Consider the following 17,415-nt stretch of genomic DNA (forward strand, 5'->3'; position numbering starts at 1 on the left):
TAAACCTCTATAAGGTCATCCCTCAGCCTCCGACGCTCCAGGGAAAACAGCCCCAGCCTGTTCAGCCTCTCCCTGTAGCTCAGATCCTCCAACCCTGTCAACATACTTGTAAATCTTTTCTGAACCCTTCCAAGTTTCGCAACAGCGGGGAGACCCAGAAATGGAAAAGACTGAAGGGGGAAGTCAGCGGTAAATCTTTTGAAGAGGTTACAAAGGAGAGACCTCTGTCTGCAGCGGGAATGACCCCCACAGTAGCAGGTCGAGGTGGACGGCATTTAAGGAGAAGCTGGATACAGACGTCAGGGAGAAAGGAACTGAAGGGAATGCTGCTGTAAGGGAAATCAAGTGTGAGCAAGTGAAGGGGAGGTGCGTAGAGGCTCACATGGGTCAGAAATACTGAGAGAGACCAGTTGAGCTGAAGGACCTGACTGGAGACTCAATGGGACAGAGAGTGAAATCTTGGATCCACCTGCAAGAGAAGGAGAAACACGTGATTTACCTTCCAGGATTAAGCAAGTCCCGCAGATTCTGCAGATCACTTTTTTGGTCAGAGCACTGAGTATAGGGGTTGGGGTCTGGACAGGACGTTGGTTAGGCCACTTTTGGAATACACAGGAACCTCGATTATCCAAAGGACACATGCAGGGTGTATTTCAGTCGCTTGACGATTAGATCCCTTACAGTGTGGAAACAGGCCCAACCAGTCCACACTGACCCTCCAAAGAGTAACCCACCCAGACCCATTTCCCTCTGACTAATGTACCTAACACGTCGGGCAACTTAGCATAGCCAATTCACCCTGACCTGCACATCTTTGGACTGTGGGACAGAACCGGAGCACTAGGAGGAAACCCACGCAGACGCGGGGAGAAAGTGCAAACTCCACACAGTCTGTCGCCTGAGGCAGGAATGAAACCCGGGTCCCTGGTACTGTGAGGTAGCAGCACTAACCACTGAGCCACCGTGCTGGTTCATCTAATTCTGGATAATCGAAGTTCCTCTGCATTATGAGCACTTCTAGTCTATCGGAAGGATATTGCAAAACTTGAAAGGGTTCAGAAAGATTGACAAGGATGTTGCCAGGGTTGGAGGGTTTGAGCTACAGGGAGAGGCTGAACAGGCTGGGGATGTCTTCCCTGGAACGTCGGAAGCTGAGGGTTGACTTTAAGAGAGGTTTATAAAATCATGAGGGGCATGGATAGGGATAGACAAAGTCTTTTGCCAGAACTAGAGGGCATAGGTTTAGGGTGAGAGGGGAAAGATTTAAAAAGGGTCCTAAGGGGCAACATTTTTCACACAGAGGGTGGTGTGTGTGCGTGTGGAATGAGCTGTCAGAGGAAGTGGTGGAGGCTGGTACAATTGCAACATTTAAAAGGCATCCACTTGGGTATCTGTGTAAGGAGGGGTTTGGAGGGATAGGGCCAATTGCTGGCAAATGGGACTTGATTAGTTGAGGATATGGAGGAGTTGGAGCGAAGGGTCTGTTTCTGTGTTGTACATCTCTACTTCAGGAGGAAATGCGCAGTCGCAGGCTCGCAGAGCCACTGGCTGCCAAGGGGATGAGAGCACAGCAACTGCAGTGACCCTCCGCCCTCCCACCCAGGGTTCAGCCCTGGGCGGTGACTCACAGCAGCTGGCCCCGTCACTTGTGCCCCCGCTGGTGCCGCAGCAGGTGCTGGGAGTGAGCGAAGCCCCTCTCACAGACGGGGCAGGTGAATGGCCACTCCCCGGTGTGGACCCACTGGTGTGGCCGCAGGTTGGTCAGCCGGGTGAAGCCCTTGCCGCAGACGGATCAGATGAACGAGCGCTCGCCGCTGTGAAGCCGCCGGTGCGACAGCAGGTTGGAGGAGCAGGTGAAGCCCTTGCCGCACTCGGGGCAGGTGAACGGCCTCTCCCCGGTGTGGACTCGCTGGTGTGAGAACAGGCGGGACGAGCGGGTGAAGCCCTTGCCGCAGACCGAGCAGGTGAAGGGCCGCTCCCCGGTGTGGACCTGCTGGTGGGTCAGCAGGTTGGACGACCGGGTGAAGCCCTTGCCGCACACCGAGCAGGTGAAGGGCCGCTCCCCGGTGTGGACCCGCTGGTGGATCTGGAGGCCGGAGGAGTGGGGGAAGCCATTGCCGCAGACGGAGCAGGTGAAGGGCCGCTCCCCGGTGTGGATCTGCTGGTGCCGCAGCAGGGTGGACGAGTGAGGGAAGCCCTTGCCGCACACCGAGCAGGTGAAGGCCCCCTCGCCGGTGTGGACCTGCTGGTGGGTCAGCAGGCTGGACGACTGGGTGAAGCCCTTGCCGCAGACAGAGCAGCTGAACGGCCTCTCCCCAGTGTGGACCCGCTGGTGGGACAGCAGGGCGGACGAGTGAGGGAAGCCCTTTCCGCAGACGGAGCAGGTGAAGGGCCGCTCCCCGGTGTGGACCCACTGGTGCCGCAGCAGGGTGGACGAGTGAGGGAAGCCCTTGCCGCACACCGAGCAGGTGAAGGCCACCTCGCCGGTGTGGACCCGCTGGTGGGTCAGCAGGTTGGACGACTGGGTGAAGCCCTTGCCGCAGACGGAGCAGGTGAAGGGCCGCTCCCCGGTGTGGACCCGCTGGTGGGTCAGCAGGGTGGACGAGTCAGAGAAGCCCTTGCCGCACACCGAGCAGCTGAACGGCCTCTCCCCGGTGTGGACACGGCGGTGGATCTCCAGCTCAGAGGGGACTCGAAACCCCTTCCCGCATTCCCCACACTTCCACGGTTTCCCCACGGCGCGGCCTCCCTCCAGGTTCGATGCGGAGAGTCGCCCGAGGCTGGAATTGAACCCAGGTCCCTGGCACTATGAGGCATCGGTGCTACCTACTGAGCCACCATGCCACCCTCATGCAGTTTGCTAACCTAGTTATCTGCCCCCCCGCCCTCTCTCTCTACCATATTGACAGACCAAGATGTGGGGGGAGGGGAAAGAGAATCAGAGCAAGAACTTTGCTTTGGTAACAAGACCTAGAACATGCTCGCTCTGAGGATGACTGTAGTGGAGTCGATCAATACCCAAGTGAGACTGGAGGGACCCTATAGAGGAATACACTTACAGGACTCTGTGGATATAGAGAGGAATGAGTCTGACTAGATTCATCCACAGAGTCAGCATTGAGCCCAGTATTCTCCTGTCCTGTAATGGGTATGACTGGAAATACATGACATGTTGTGGTTCTGTTCGTCGAGCTGGGAATTTGTGTTGCAGACGTTTCGTCCCCGGTCTAGGTGACATCCTCAGTGCTTGGGAGCCTCCTGTGAAGCGCTTCTGTGATCTTTCCTCCGGCATTTATAGTGGTTTGTCTCTGCCCGCTTCCGGTTGTCAGTTCCAGCTGTCCGCTGCAGCGGTCGGTATATTGGGTCCAGGTCGATGTGCTTATTGATTGAATCTGTGGATGAGTGCCATGCCTCTAGGAATTCCCTGGCTATTCTCGGTTTGGTTTGTCCTATAATAGTAGTGTTATCCCAGTCGAATTCATGTTGCTTGTCATCTGCGTGTGTGGCTACCAAGGATAGCTGGTCGTGTCGTTTCGTGGCTAGTTGGTATTCATGGATGCGGATCGTTAGCTGTCTTCCTGTTTGTCCTATGTAGTGTTTTGTGCAGGCCTTGCATGGGATTTTGTACACAATAAGGACTGCACAAAACACTACATAGGACAAACAGGAAGACAGCTAATGATCCGCATCCATAACACTACTATTACAGGACAAGCCAAACAGAGAACAGCCAGGGAATTCCTGGAGGCATGGCACTCACCCACAGATTCAATCAATAAACACATCGACCTGGACCCAATATACCGGCCACTGCAGCGGACAGCTGGAACTGACAATCGGAAGCGGCAGAGACAAACCACTATAAATGCCGGAGGAAACAACACAGAAGTGCTTCACAGGAGACTCCCAAGCACTGAGGATGTCACCCAAACAAGGATCGAAACGTCTGCAACACACATTCCCAGCTCGGCAAACAGAACCACAACAACGAGCAGCCGAGCTACAAATCTTCTCCCAAACTTGGAATACATAACATGGCTACAACACTATGATATAACTAGAAATAATTATAAATCAAATTTATACAGCTGTAAATAAATACATATTGTACAGTAACACTATGATATATCCCTGTCCAGTATGACTTTTACTGTTCAGTTAAACGAAACTTGAAAGGGTTCAGAAAATGTTAACAAAGATGTTGCCAGGGTTTGAGCTACAGGGAGTGGCTAAATAAGCTGGGGCTGTTTTCCCTGGAGCATCGGAGGCTGAGGGATGACCTTATAGAGGTTTATAAAATGATGAGGGGCATGGATAGGGTGAATAGACAAGGTCTTTTCCCTGGGGTGGGAGAGTCCAGAACTAGAGGTGAGAGGGGAAAAGACATAAAAAGGACCTAAGGGGCAACTTTGTCAGTCAGAGGGTGGTGCGTGTATGGAATGAGCTGCCAGAGGAAGTGGTAGAGGCTGGGACAATTGCAACATTTAAAAGGCATCTGGATGGGAATATGAATGGGAAGGGTTTGGAGGGACGTGCTGGCACATCGGACTAGATCAATTTTGGCTATGTGCTCGGCATGCACCAGTTGCACATAGGGTCTCTGTGTGCTATACATCTGTATGACTCTCAATGCTGTCCAGGTGAGTCAGTGATGTTATAACAACAACACTGGACCAGCAATCCAGAGGCCCCAGGCAAATAATCTGGGCTCATGGGTTCAAATACCAGTAAAAACAAACATTGGGGAAATTAAATTTATTTTTTTAAATCTGAATTGAAAACTAGTCTCAGTCATTGAGAGAATGAAACTTTTCTGAAAACCCATTTGATTCAATAACGCTCTTCAGGGAAGGAAACCCGCTAGCATTAACTTGGTGCTGCCTGCATATGATGGCTCACGTGCTTGACTTTTAAAATGCCCCCTAAAGTCTGGCAATCCTCTTGTCTGAAGGGCAGTTCGGGACAAAAACATTGTTGGCCTTGCCAAAAAAAAAGCCCACATTCCATGAAGGAGTTTATCTCGAATGTGACTTCACATCTGCGAATGGGTCACATCAGAACATCCAGACAAATAAGCACCAAAATGTCTGGTGCTGCAGAGTACAGCAGGTCAGCCAGCATCTGAGGAGCAGGAGGTTTGATGTTTTGGGCATAACCCCGTGATTAGGAATGTGGGGTGGGCCCAAAGGGACTGAGAGATAAATGGGAGGGAGGTGGGACTGGGGGAAGGGAGCTGAGAATGCTATGGGTAGATGAAAGCGGGGGAAGAAGGTGACAGGTCAGAGAGGAGGGTGGAGCAGATAGATGGGAAGGCAGATGGACAGGTGGGACAGTTCAAAAGAGCATTCCCAAGTTCGAGGGTTGTCTCTGGGATTGGGCGGGGGGGGAAATGAGGAAACTGGTGAAATCAATATTGATCCTGTATGGTTGGAGGGTCCCAATGCAGAGGCATTCTTCCTCCAGGTATCAGGTGGCCTAGGACCCTGAAACCACATGGCATCAACATCGATTTCACCAGTTTCCTCACATTCCCTCCCCCCTCCCACCCCAGCTCCAACCCTCCAACTCAGCACCACCCTCTTGAACTGTCCCACCTGTCCATCTTCCTTCCCACCAATCTGCTCCACCCTGTCGCCATCACCTCCCACCCAACCTGCATCTACCTTACCCCCAGCCCCACTCCCACCTTCCTATTTATCTCTCAGCACCCTTTCCACCCCCCTCCCCCTCCCCCTCCGCAATTCCTGATGAAGGACACGAGAGGGACGCAGAGACAGCGATCTAGACCAATGCATCCAGCATATGCACCTTTCCTGAGTTCACCTCCTTTCACTTCACTTCCTACAAACCAACAGTTTAATCCCAAAATGAGAAAAGAAATGGAATAGGAGGGGTGAGAAGAGAGGGTGCTGTACTCACAGAGGTTGGTGCAGTCTGGGGTAACACTCAATCTTCATTCAGAGAGAGAGAGCAGCAGGAGCTCATGATCCAACTTCCGCATTCAGACAATGAGGGGATGCTCTGATTGGTAGGAGGTCCAGCCTTCCATCCGGTCCTCCAAGGCTCCCCATTGGTCATGCCTCCCCGTTTCGAGGGGAAGGGAGAGAGGTCACGTGGGCGTCACAAAGACCAGCGCGGCGCGTTGGACCAATGGGAAAGGCTGGAACGCCGCACGGGCGGGCGCTCCGTCCAATCAACGCGCGGCCTTTGTGACGACGGCGCTCCGTCGATTCACGTGACCGGTTGCTCCTGCACATGCGCCGTTGCGGTGGGGGGTTAAGGGGAGCTGATGTTCTGTTGGTCTGGAGGGTCCCTGTATCCAGGAAGAGGTGAGTGTGGCTCAGTCAATGAGCATCAGTCAGATCTTGCTGGAGCATGGGGGGAGGTGGGATATTAGGTACAGCAAGAGTTAAAGAGTGTGTGGGATGGAGATTTACAGCTTTTTTAGGTAATAAGTCCCTTTCTGAACAATACTGGGGGATGGGTGATATCAGAAACAGCAGAGTGAGAATTGAAGAAAAGTGTGTGTGTGTGTGTGGTGGAGATTTGCAACACTTTTTAAAGTTAAAAATCACACAACTCTAGGTTATAGGAGAAAATGAGGTCTGCAGATCAGAGCTGAAAATGTGTTGCTGGAAAAGCTCAGCAGGTCAGGCAGCATCCAAGGAACAGGAGATTCGACGTTTCGGGCCAGAGCCTTTCTTCAGGGCTTATGCCTGAAACGTCGAATCTCCTGTTCCTCGGATGCTGCCTGACCTGCTGCGCTTTTCCAGCAATACCCTGCTCACCAGCATCTGCTGTCTTTTTCGCCTGGAGGTTTTACTAGCTACCTGATGAAGGTGCAGAGCTCTGAAAGCTCGAATTTCTAAACAAATCTAATGGACTACAACCTGGTGATGTGTGATTTTTTTTTTACCTTTGTACACCCCAGCCCAACACTGGTATCTGCATATTGTAACTTGATTGTTTTAGGGAAGTTCCACAGAAACTAGAATGATCTGTTCTGAATTCCTGTCATGTGCAGGCAGCAATGACTTTTGTAATCCCCTTTTCACAGGATATGAGAAGAGCAGCTTTGCAGGTAGAGCTTCCCAACTGAGTACCATGTAAAGGTCTGACAGAGCCCCTTGATTCGTGGGACAGGAGAGACGTCCCTCTTTCAGTCCAGAAGGGGCAAATTCTTTGAACGTTTTTGTCTGCTTCAGTAGGCTCTTAAAATATCGTCTTTACCTGAACCACAGGGGCACGTGCCTGAGCCAGTTTGCCCACTGTGGGGAAAGGAAGTCTCAGGAGGCATTCCACGCGCCATGGAGAAACCGTGGAAGTGTGGGGATTGCGGGAAAGGATTCCGCTCCCCCTCCAAGCTGGAGATCCACCGCCGTGTCCACACCGGGGAGAGGCCGTTCAGCTGCTCGGTGTGCGGGAAGGGCTTCAGCGACTCGTCCACCCTGCTGACCCACCAGCGGGTCCACACCGGGGAGCAGCCCTTCACCTGCTCGGTGTGCGGGAAGGGCTTCACCCGGCTGTCCATCCTGCTGACCCACCAGCGGCTCCACACCGGGGAGAGGCCGTTCGCCTGCTCCGAGTGCGGGAAGGGCTTCAGCGACTCGTCCACCCTGCTGCGGCACCAGCAGGTCCACACCGGGGAGAGGCCCTTCACCTGCTCCGTCTGCGGCAAGGGCTTCACCCAGTCGTCCACCCTGTTCTCACACCAGCGGGTCCACACCGGGGAGAGGCCGTTCAGCTGCTCCGTCTGCAGCAAGAGCTTTACCCGCTCGTCCACCCTGCTGACCCACCAGCGGATCCACACCGGCGAGGGGACCTTCACCTGCTCCGAGTGCGGGAAGGCCTTCACTAAGTTGTTGAAACTGAAGTCCCACCAGCGGGTCCACACCAGGAAGCGGCCCTTCACCTGCTCCGTCTGCGACAAGGGCTTCGCCCGCTCGTCCGACCTGCTAACCCACCAGCGGGTCCACACCGGGGATAGGCCGTTCAGCTGCTCGGTCTGCGGCAAGAGCTTTACCCGCTCGTCCGACCTGCTAACCCACCAGCGGGTCCACACCGGGGAGAGGCCGTTCAGCTGCTCGGTCTGCGGCAAGAGCTTTTCCCGCTCGTCCAACCTGCTGACCCACGAGCGGCTCCACACCGGGGAGCGGCCCTTCACCTGCTCCGTCTGCGGCAAGGGCTTCACCCGCTCGTCGCACCTGCTGCGGCACCAGCGGGTCCACACCGGGGAGCGGCCCTTCACCTGCTCGGTGTGCGGCAAGAGCTTTACCCGCTCGTCGCACCTGCTGACCCACCAGCGGGTCCACACTGGGGAGCGGCGCTTCACCTGCTCAGTCTGCGGCAAGGGCTTCCCTCACTCGTCCACCCTGCTGCAGCACCGGCAGGTCCACACCGGGGAGCGGCCCTTCACCTGCTCCGTCTGCGGCAAGGGCTTCCCTCACTCGTCCGACCTGCTGCGGCACCAGCAGGTCCACACCGGGGAGAGGCCGTTCAGCTGCTCGGTCTGCGGCAAGAGCTTTACCCGCTCGTCCGACCTGCTGGCCCACCAGCGGGTCCACACCGGGGAGAGGCCGTTCAGCTGCTCGGTCTGCGGCAAGAGCTTCACCCGCTCGTTCAACCTGCTGGCCCACCAGCGGGTCCACACTGGGTAGCGGCCCTTCACCTGCCTGGTCTGCGGCAAGGGCTTCCCCCATTCGTCCGGCCTCCAGATCCACCAGTGGGTCCACACGGGGGAACATCCTTCCGATAGACCAGAAGTGCACATAATACAGAGAAACTTCGATTATCCAGAATTAGATGAACCAGCACGGTGGCTCAGTGGTTAGTGCTGCTACCTCACAGTACCAGGGACCCGGGTTTCATTCCTGCCTCAGGCGACAGACTGTGTGGAGTTTGCACATTCTCCCCGCGTCTGCGTGGGTTTCCTCCTAGTGCTCCGGTTCCGTCCCACAGTCCAAAGATGTGCAGGTCAGGGTGAATTGGCCATGCTAAATTGCCCGTCGTGTTAGGTATATTAGTCAGAGGGAAATGGGTCTGGGTGGGTTACTCTTCGGAGGCTCAGTGTGGACTGGTTGGGCCTGTTTCCACACTGCAAGGGATCTAATCGTCAAGCGACTGAAATACACCCTGCATGTGTCCTTTGGATAATCGAGGTTCCTGTGTATTCCAAAAGTGGCCTAACCAACGTCCTGTCCAGACCCCAACCCCTATACTCAGTGCTCTGGCCAATAAAGTGATCTGCAGAATCTGCGGGACTTGCTTAATCCTGGAAGGTAAATCACGTGTTTCTCCTTCTCTTGCAGGTGGATCCAAGATTTCACTCTCTGTCCCATTGAGTCTCCAGTCAGGTCCTTCAGCTCAACTGGTCTCTCTCAGTATTTCTGACCCATGTGAGCCTCTACGCACCTCCCCCTTCACTTGCTCACACTTGATTTCCCTTACAGCAGCATTCCCTTCAGTTCCTTTCTCCCTGACATCTGTATCCAGCTTCTCCTTAAATGCCGTCCACCTCGACCTGCTACTGTGGGGGTCATTCCCGCTGCAGACAGAGGTCTCTCCTTTGTAACCTCTTCAAAAGATTTACCGCTGACTTCCCCCTTCAGTCTTTTCTATTTCTGGGTCTCCCCGCTGTTGCGAAACTTGGAATGGTTCAGAAAAGATTTACAAGGATGTTGCCAGGGTTGGAGGATCTGAGCTACAGGGAGAGGCTGAACAGGCTGGGGCTGTTTTCCCTGGAGCGTCGGAGGCTGAGGGATGACCTTATAGAGGTTTACAAAATTATGACCGGCATGGATAGGATAAATAGGCAAAGTCTTTTCCCTGGAGTTGGGGAATCCAGAACTAGAGGGCATAGGTTTAGGGTGAGAGGGGAAGATATAAAAGAGACCTACAGGGCAACTTTTTCATACAGAAGGTGGTGTGTGTATGGAATGAGCTGCCAGAGGAAGTGGTGGAGGCTGGTACAATTACAACATTTAAGAGGCATTTGGATGGGTATATGAATAGGAAGGGTTTGGAGGGATATGGGCCGGGTGCTGGCAGGTGGGACTAGTTTGGGTTGGGATATTTGGTCGGTATGGACGGGTTAGACCGAAGGGTCTGTTTCCGTGCTGTACATCTCTTGACAAAGCCTTGTCTGAGGGTGAAATGTTGTCATTCCCGTTGATGTGGGTGGTCCCCTGTCTGTTGTCCTTTTTGTTTCCTTTCTCGGAAAGGACGTCGCGGACATGGGCAGCGTTCCCGAGCCCCGCTCCGGAACGGGCTGTTCCGTCCTCTTCCAGGCCCCGGGGTGGGGGGAAGGGGCAGCTTGAGTGCAGTGGGAGAGTGGGCCGTTCACCGGGAGGGTGCCAATGGGACGGGAGAGCGGTACCGGTAATGGGGCGAGGGGGAGATGCCTCAGACCGCCAGAAACACTGGGGCAGCTGCTCGCGTGCTCCTTTTGGATCTCACAGCACAGGGAGGCCATTCATCTGATTACCTCCCCGTCTCTGTCTCTCTGGCTCTCTCTGTCTGTGTCTCTGCGTCTGCCTCTGCGTCTGTCTGTCTCTCTGAGGTGACAGCGGATTCCAGCATATTGCTGCTTGCTGGGTAAACCTGTTTTTCCTCTGTTTTCCCCCTCTCTCTCCTGCTCAAACCCCTGAACTTCAGGCCGCCCCTGACCCTGTCACTATCAGTGAATGGGGAACAGCTTTTCTTCCTCCACCTTATCTGAACCTATCACAATCTTCCCCACTTTCACCAGTTGTATCTGTGTGTGACCCTCTCTTTCTGTGTCTCTTTCTCTCCTAAGCCCCCTCCCTCACCACATCCCATTCACCCACCCCCTCCTGTCATGCTCCCACTTTCAAACGGTCTCGTTGTGTTTTCACTGCCTCTTCCCCATCGTTTCCGTCAAGCACCTCATCTCACGCTTAGAACCCCTGCAGTGTAGGAGCAGGCCCTTCAGCCCATCCAACCCACACCAACCCTCCCTCACCCAGATCTCTGCCCGTAACCCTGCAATTCCCATTGACTAACCCACCTAGCCTACACATCCCTGGGCACTATGGGTAATTTAGCACGGCCAATGCCCCCTAACCTGCACAGCCCTAGGCACTATGGGTAATTTAGCACGGCCAATGCCCCCTAACCTGCACATCCCCAAACACTATGTAATTTAGCACGGCCAGTCCACCCAAACCTGCACATTCCCTGGATAGTATAGGACAATTTAGCATGGCCAATCCACCCTCACCTACACATCCCTGGACACTATGGGTAGTTTAGCCTGACCAATCCACCCAAACCTGCACATCCCTGGATACTATAGGACAATTTAGCCTGGCCAATCCTACACTAAGGGTGGATTGGCCATGCTAAATTACCCATAGTACCCAGGGATGTGTAGGTTAGGGTCGATTGGCCATGCTAAATTACCCAATCCTACACATCCCTGGGTACTGTTAGGATAAAATAGGTCAAGGGAGGGTGGAGCTATAGCTGCTGTTTGGGGAATTGAAACTGTAGCTGTAGCTGCTACTTGGGAAATCGAAACTGTTGCTTACGTGGCCAGCTCAGCTGCCAACGCCCAAATGAGCTCAATAACAGGAAACGCCTAGCAAACGCGAAATGTCCTAATAAGGCAATGCTTAGTAGCTCTGCGAAGCTCTGCTTAGCAAAGAGTATATCAGGAGCAGATTTGGGAGGGGAAGGCAGAACGCGCCTTCTCCAGTGAATGCATGGTGATTCACTGTATCAGCTACGATTCTGCAATAAAGCCTGCTTGTGCCAAACAATTGAGCATCTGTTGTCTCTCCTCCTAAAACGAACATGCAAGGACAAATTCCGTCCTAACATTTGGTGACTCCCAACACGGGGAGGAAAGAGATAACAGTTGGCAGACCGGTTAGCAGACAACCTTCGGCGCCGAATCTTATTAAGGTATGGAAGTGCCTGTTACATCTAAAACTTCCAGTAGTTAATTTTTGAGTTAGTTCTTGTCTGCTTTCTGATCCTCACCAACCCAAATTGATTTAACCGGGCCACAGAGGCACAGAATCTTGGCTGGTAAGTCATTTTTTTTTAATCTAAAGTAGTGTAAAACTTGGAAGTAATGAGAGCCTTTGACATTAAAATTCTCCACGTATTTTTAAAATTCTCCTGCGTGGAGGGGTGGGGGTATCACGTGGAACTTGGAATTAATAAACGCGGGAGACGTGTGGAACTCGGTGGTAACGAGGACCCCGTAGCACAGACTTTAAAATTCCTAGAAGTGAGGGGCATTGGGTAAGGAGAGAGACAGAGGACAGGGGACAGAGACAGACAGAAACAGAGATACAGAGAGACCGACACAGGAAGAGAGTGAGAGAGAAAGAGGGAGATAGATAAAGAGAGACAGAAGGTAATAAAGACAAAGGGGAGAGAAACAGAGAAAAGGGAAGAGAAAGCAAGAGAGAAGGATAGAGAAAAAGGATTGCGAGAAATAAGGGTTAGGGGTAAGGAGACTCGCAGCAGCCAGCGAAGAGAGAGAGAGCGAGCCGATCTGTCCCAGCAGCCTTAGAGAGAGAGAGAGTGAAAAGAGCTGTACAACTGACAAGGTTTAACCCTTTGATTTGGTTTGAATGCACATTTTTTTTTGTTGGTGATTGAATGTGTAAGTTTTATTCCCTGGAGCTTGAGTTCCAGGACTGTTTTAAATGTGATTTTTATGGAAACTTAACATGATTTTTTTTTAAGGTTGATGACTTCTGTTCTTTTAAAAGTCATGACTGCCTTACTATCCGATTCTAACTAATCTCTTTTATCTTTACATAAAAGCAATGTATGGAGGACAGTTGAAGTTTCAGTTCAACAGTAGGTTGTCGTAAAAACGAAAACTTCCATGGTTATTATCTGTGACCTTGGATTCGGCCATTGTTCATGCATTAGAAGTTTTTTTTTTAACTTGAATTGGCAAATTCTTGTAAGACAGCTCTGATTATTTTACGACCTATAGTATTGTAATTGAGTAATGATTGGTCAGGAGTACTTAAGAAAACTAATTTTGGATCTAAATTAGGGGACTAAAACTGGGTGATTACAGTGAATTTCAAAATTGGGAACTGTATGAATTTTACATTTTAAATATTGAATACTGAATAAATGGACGTAAATATATAAATATGTTTACAAGTTAGGAACAGGCTTTAAAGTTAGTCAAGCATGAATTGATAAATTGGTGTTTGAAGTTATGGGAAGCTAGGAACATTGCAATATTTCTTAAAAGAAAGAAAAAGGGAAGAACGTAACGACTTGTCCCCTTCGGGAAGTACCAATAGGGGACAAGGAGATTGGGTTTGTGTGTGTCCCCCTCACCAGTGGGGAGGTCGGAACATCTAAAAGGAAATGACGGTCCTGGTTGAGAATCCGATAGGATTGTCAGAACAAATTGATCTATTTTTGAGGCCCAGTCTGTATATGTGGGCTGAGTTAATGTCTATTTTGAATATACTATTTACTGGGGAAGAAAGGGGACTTATATGGGGATGCTGGACAGGGAAAGATACAGAAGATAGAAGGGTGGAGTGGGAAAAACCCATTAGATGAATTGTTAGGAGAGGCACAGAAAGTGTTTGTAAAGAGAGAGGACGAGAGACAGAAGCAGAAGGCGAAAATGACGGTCGCTGCGGTTGATGAGGTAATTAGGAGAAGAATGGAACCAAGAGTGAGCAACCGGAGCAGCGGGTGACAGCATGTAGGGCAGAGAGGAAAGGGGATAGGGAGAGACAAGGAGGAGCATTTGGTAGAGGGTTTGAGCGACAGGGACAGAGATGAAGGTCTCCACAGGCAGGATGCCATTATTGTGGAAAGATAGGGCATTTTAGGCGGGAGTGTCCTGATCTATAAAGGGAAAAGAAAGAGCCATTCCGCTTATGATTTTGATAACGACGGGGAGGGGGACAACAACTGGCATCATTTCTGAGCAGTCAGGGGTTAACAACCCAGTCATAGATTGGCTGAATAGTACATTCGGTAGATGGGGAACTGTGCTGGGACAGCTGGCCCTTGGTTTATGCATCTCTGTTGCTATCTTTATTACCTGTGGTGGTTGTTGTATACCATGTATCAGGACGCTTGTGACACGACCGATTGACCGTGCCCTGACGGGAAAGGATGGCCCCCACCCGCATACCAGGCAGCGGTGCTGGTGGAGCCTGTGATGGGGGCACCCCAAGGAAAGATTACAGGATCGAAACCAGAGGGAATGGAGGAGCTATGCCTGAGAGAGAAACGCGGGACAATATATGATTTTGCTTTATAACTGTGTCACTCATTTCTAATCCTTCTCCTTTAGGGCCTCAGAATGTGAGGGCTGTGGTCCAAGGACCCCCTAGTTATATATTTTTCCTGTTTAAATTTGCAACAGATAAATTTGTGCTTTTATGCTGCAGTTAGAGATTGTGAAGTGCTATATGCCTCAAGACTCAAGAAACTATTGTTCACCCAAGAGATTCCTAGCCATCATCTGGTATTCCTAAATGGCTTCGATTGGTCTCGAAAGCCATTGATCACAGTAATAAGCCAGTTGCCACTGCCCGTGTCCATCCTTAACGTCTGTGAAATGGATGTGGGTTTTTGTTGGTCAGTGAAGATGACTGGTTAGCCAGTGACGGGTAAGATTCCTCGAGCGAGGAACAACCTAAGACAGGCACAGTCGTGCATTGGCCTTCAGAATAGTGGCCTGTGGTCATGTGGTTTTAGCAGATCCCTGGCCTTTGCATCCGTGTCGGGAATCTGATTAAGTTTCTGGCTTGCAAAGCAGCTTGATAGAAGGAAAATCGTGCACTCAGTACATTGTATTCGCTGTATTTTTGACAAATGAAAATGCCAGTTTTATGGCAGCTTCCAGAACCGACTTAACAACAAACCTTTGGGAAGGAAGGAGAGCTCATTGAATCCTATTACAAAAGATTTGACACGATGTCAGTAGTTTAAAATTATTTTAGGATGTCATGATATAATACGACCAATTTTAATGAGTAGTTGTACAATTAGGTGTTCTTTGGACAAGAGACCTTCATTCTGCAGGCATCCTAACTCATCCACTTTGTGTTTTCCCTGGTTCTCTTCCTTTTGTTATCATGCTCAGTTTCACTGGGTTTTTTTTATCGTTGTGTTAGTTTTGAGATACCTTTTTGTAGTTGTTTTCTTTAAAAGAAATAACCTAGAATTGCCTACTAATTGTTAATTTTCGCTTGTTGCTTGTTTTGTTGCAGTATGCTGCTTAGGGACCCCTTCACCCTGAACTAATGTGTCCCTAGAACCGGTCGGCCTAGTTGAGATAACGTGTTCGGAGAAGCCAAAGGGACGTTTGGGGGGCGTCCGCCGACACACCCGGCCCCGGTTGCTGCGCGACATTGCGTTTGTAGCGGTATGGGTTGATGTGGCCTCAGTAGAGGCCAAGGGAGGGAATGTTGGGATGGAAATCTAATAAGCCTAGGGAGGGTAGAGTTGTAGTTACTGCTTGGGGAATCGGGGGCCGCTGCGGAGCGGTTGTTTGGACTGCTGACCGAAACTGCCTGTACAGCTGGACTGTTGTTTACCAGACTGGAACTGTCTCGTAGACAGCTACCAAGGTCAGGCAACACTATGGCCGGCTCTTCTCAGCGTAGCTGCCGAGGCCATAACAGGTGGCTGAGCTGTTGTTTACCAGACTGGAACCGTCTCGTGGATATTTGCCAAGGCCGAATAAGCTCTGTCACAGGAGACGCTTTGTGTGCGAGAGATCACGTGTGCGAGTAGTTACGTAGCTTCGCAAAAAATATATCAAGTGTGGATTTCTGGGGGAAAAACAGAATGTGCACCTTCTCCAGTGAAAGCATGTATTTCACTGTAATCAGCTACGATTCTGCGAAATAAAGAACTTGCTTGTGCCAACTAATTGAGAGTCTGTGGTCTCTCCTCTAAATGACCACGCAAGGACAAATTTCTGTCCTAACAATATGAACAGGGCTGTATGTCAAAGGACAGCATTATTTTATCCTCTTCTACCTTGTGTGTTTGGTGTTCAGGAATTCTTGGGTGGAGTGAATGGAGTGGCGTGAATCTTCTACTCAGTGTTTTAGTCTTCACTGGAGTTCTTTGACTAGTCTGTATACTGGTGTTCCAGGTAGTGAGACTGTGGGCCTGAGGGGGGCTCCTGGTTTGAAGAGGAGAACAACAAAGTGCCATTCCAAGATGTCACAGTAGAGCGAACAGTTAAGGGGAACTTCAAACTAGCGTCTACAGGAAACAATACACACGGACCAAATATGTAACTACAGAAGCAATCATCCCAACACCCACAAACGAAGCTGCATCAGGAGATTAATTCAACAAGCCACCACACATTGCAGCACAGAGGAGCTGCGATGGGCAGAAGAGAAATACGTATACGTACTCGAGAAGAACAGGTAGCAATAAACCCAGTGCGCCATTTTCTCATTGATGTTTCCAAGCTGACCCTCAAATTTGGTTTGTCCCTGCATTCTTTCCTGGTTGTCCTTTGTGGGTTTTGAAAACTTTCCCAATCCTCTGACTGAGGATAAGAGTTGGGAAGTTATGTTGTGGCTGATAGGACATTGGGTAGACCACTTGGAATATTGTGTGTAATTCTGGTCTCGCTCCTATCAGAATGATGTTGTGAAACTTGAAAGGGTTCAGAACACATTTAAAACGATGTTGTCAGGGTATGAGCTGAATGGGCTGGGCTGTTTTTCCTTGTGCACCAGAGGCTGAGGGGTGACTGAGAGTCATTAATAAAATCATGAGAGGCATGGATAGGGTAAATAGACATTTCCCTGGGTAAGAGAGTCCAGAACCAAAGGGCAAAAGGTTTAGAGTGGAGGAGGGCAAGATTTGAAAGGGTCTTGAGGAGTAACCTTTTCATGCAGAGAGTGGTGTGTGGAAGGAATGAGCTGCCAGAGGAAGTGGTGGTTGTTGATTCAGCTATGACATTTAAAAGGCATCTGGAAAGGTTTAGAGGGATACGGGTAAGTGCTGGCAAATGGGACTAGATTAGGCTAGGATATCTGGATGGCCCGAAGGGGCTGTTCTGCGCTGTAAATCTGACTCTGGCTTGCCACGAACATTTGCCATGTCCATATGTTTAGTTTCTCTCGGTTTGTCTGAGCCGCTTGTGACATTCCCCACCAATCCCAAAGCTTGTGGTCAGTACCGACCAATCGGAGAGAGATATTGCAGAGGGTGGGACAACACGACACGCAAACGCGGCCGCTATTGGTCAGATGGAGTAACGTGCGCTCTGATTGGAGGAGGCGCGGATGACGCGCGTCACTGAAGGAGACGGAAAGGAGAACAAAAACAAAGATGGCGGCGCGAGGCTGCGGTTTCTGACGGAGGGAGGGGGGCAGACAGGCATCGTTTACCTCAGAAAATACCTTTAAAACACAT

At 51.0% G+C, this 17,415-nt stretch overlaps 1 protein-coding gene and 1 pseudogene across 1 annotated transcript; one reads left to right on the plus strand and one right to left on the minus strand.

The window, feature by feature from the left end:
• Positions 1–2,653, minus strand: part of LOC132808618 (zinc finger protein 420-like) — a 59,948-nt pseudogene extending 57,295 nt beyond the window's left edge.
• A 3,613-nt stretch (positions 2,654–6,266) lies between these two features.
• Positions 6,267–15,895, plus strand: LOC132808623 (zinc finger protein 229-like). The gene is made up of 2 exons (XM_060822183.1): positions 6,267–6,329; positions 7,058–15,895. Exon 2 carries the CDS (start codon positions 7,308–7,310, stop codon positions 8,655–8,657), a length of 1,350 nt encoding a protein of 449 aa, XP_060678166.1. The 5' UTR covers positions 6,267–6,329; positions 7,058–7,307; the 3' UTR covers positions 8,658–15,895.
• The last annotated feature ends 1,520 nt before the right edge of the window (positions 15,896–17,415 follow it).

Source organism: Hemiscyllium ocellatum, assembly GCF_020745735.1.
Source record: "Hemiscyllium ocellatum isolate sHemOce1 chromosome 27 unlocalized genomic scaffold, sHemOce1.pat.X.cur. SUPER_27_unloc_8, whole genome shotgun sequence".
Taxonomy (NCBI): domain Eukaryota; kingdom Metazoa; phylum Chordata; class Chondrichthyes; order Orectolobiformes; family Hemiscylliidae; genus Hemiscyllium; species Hemiscyllium ocellatum.

Bases quoted from the DNA above. Each gene is read 5' to 3' on its own strand.
- LOC132808623 (XM_060822183.1), top strand. From the start codon at position 7,308: ATGGAGAAACCGTGGAAGTGTGGGGATTGCGGGAAAGGATTCCGCTCC.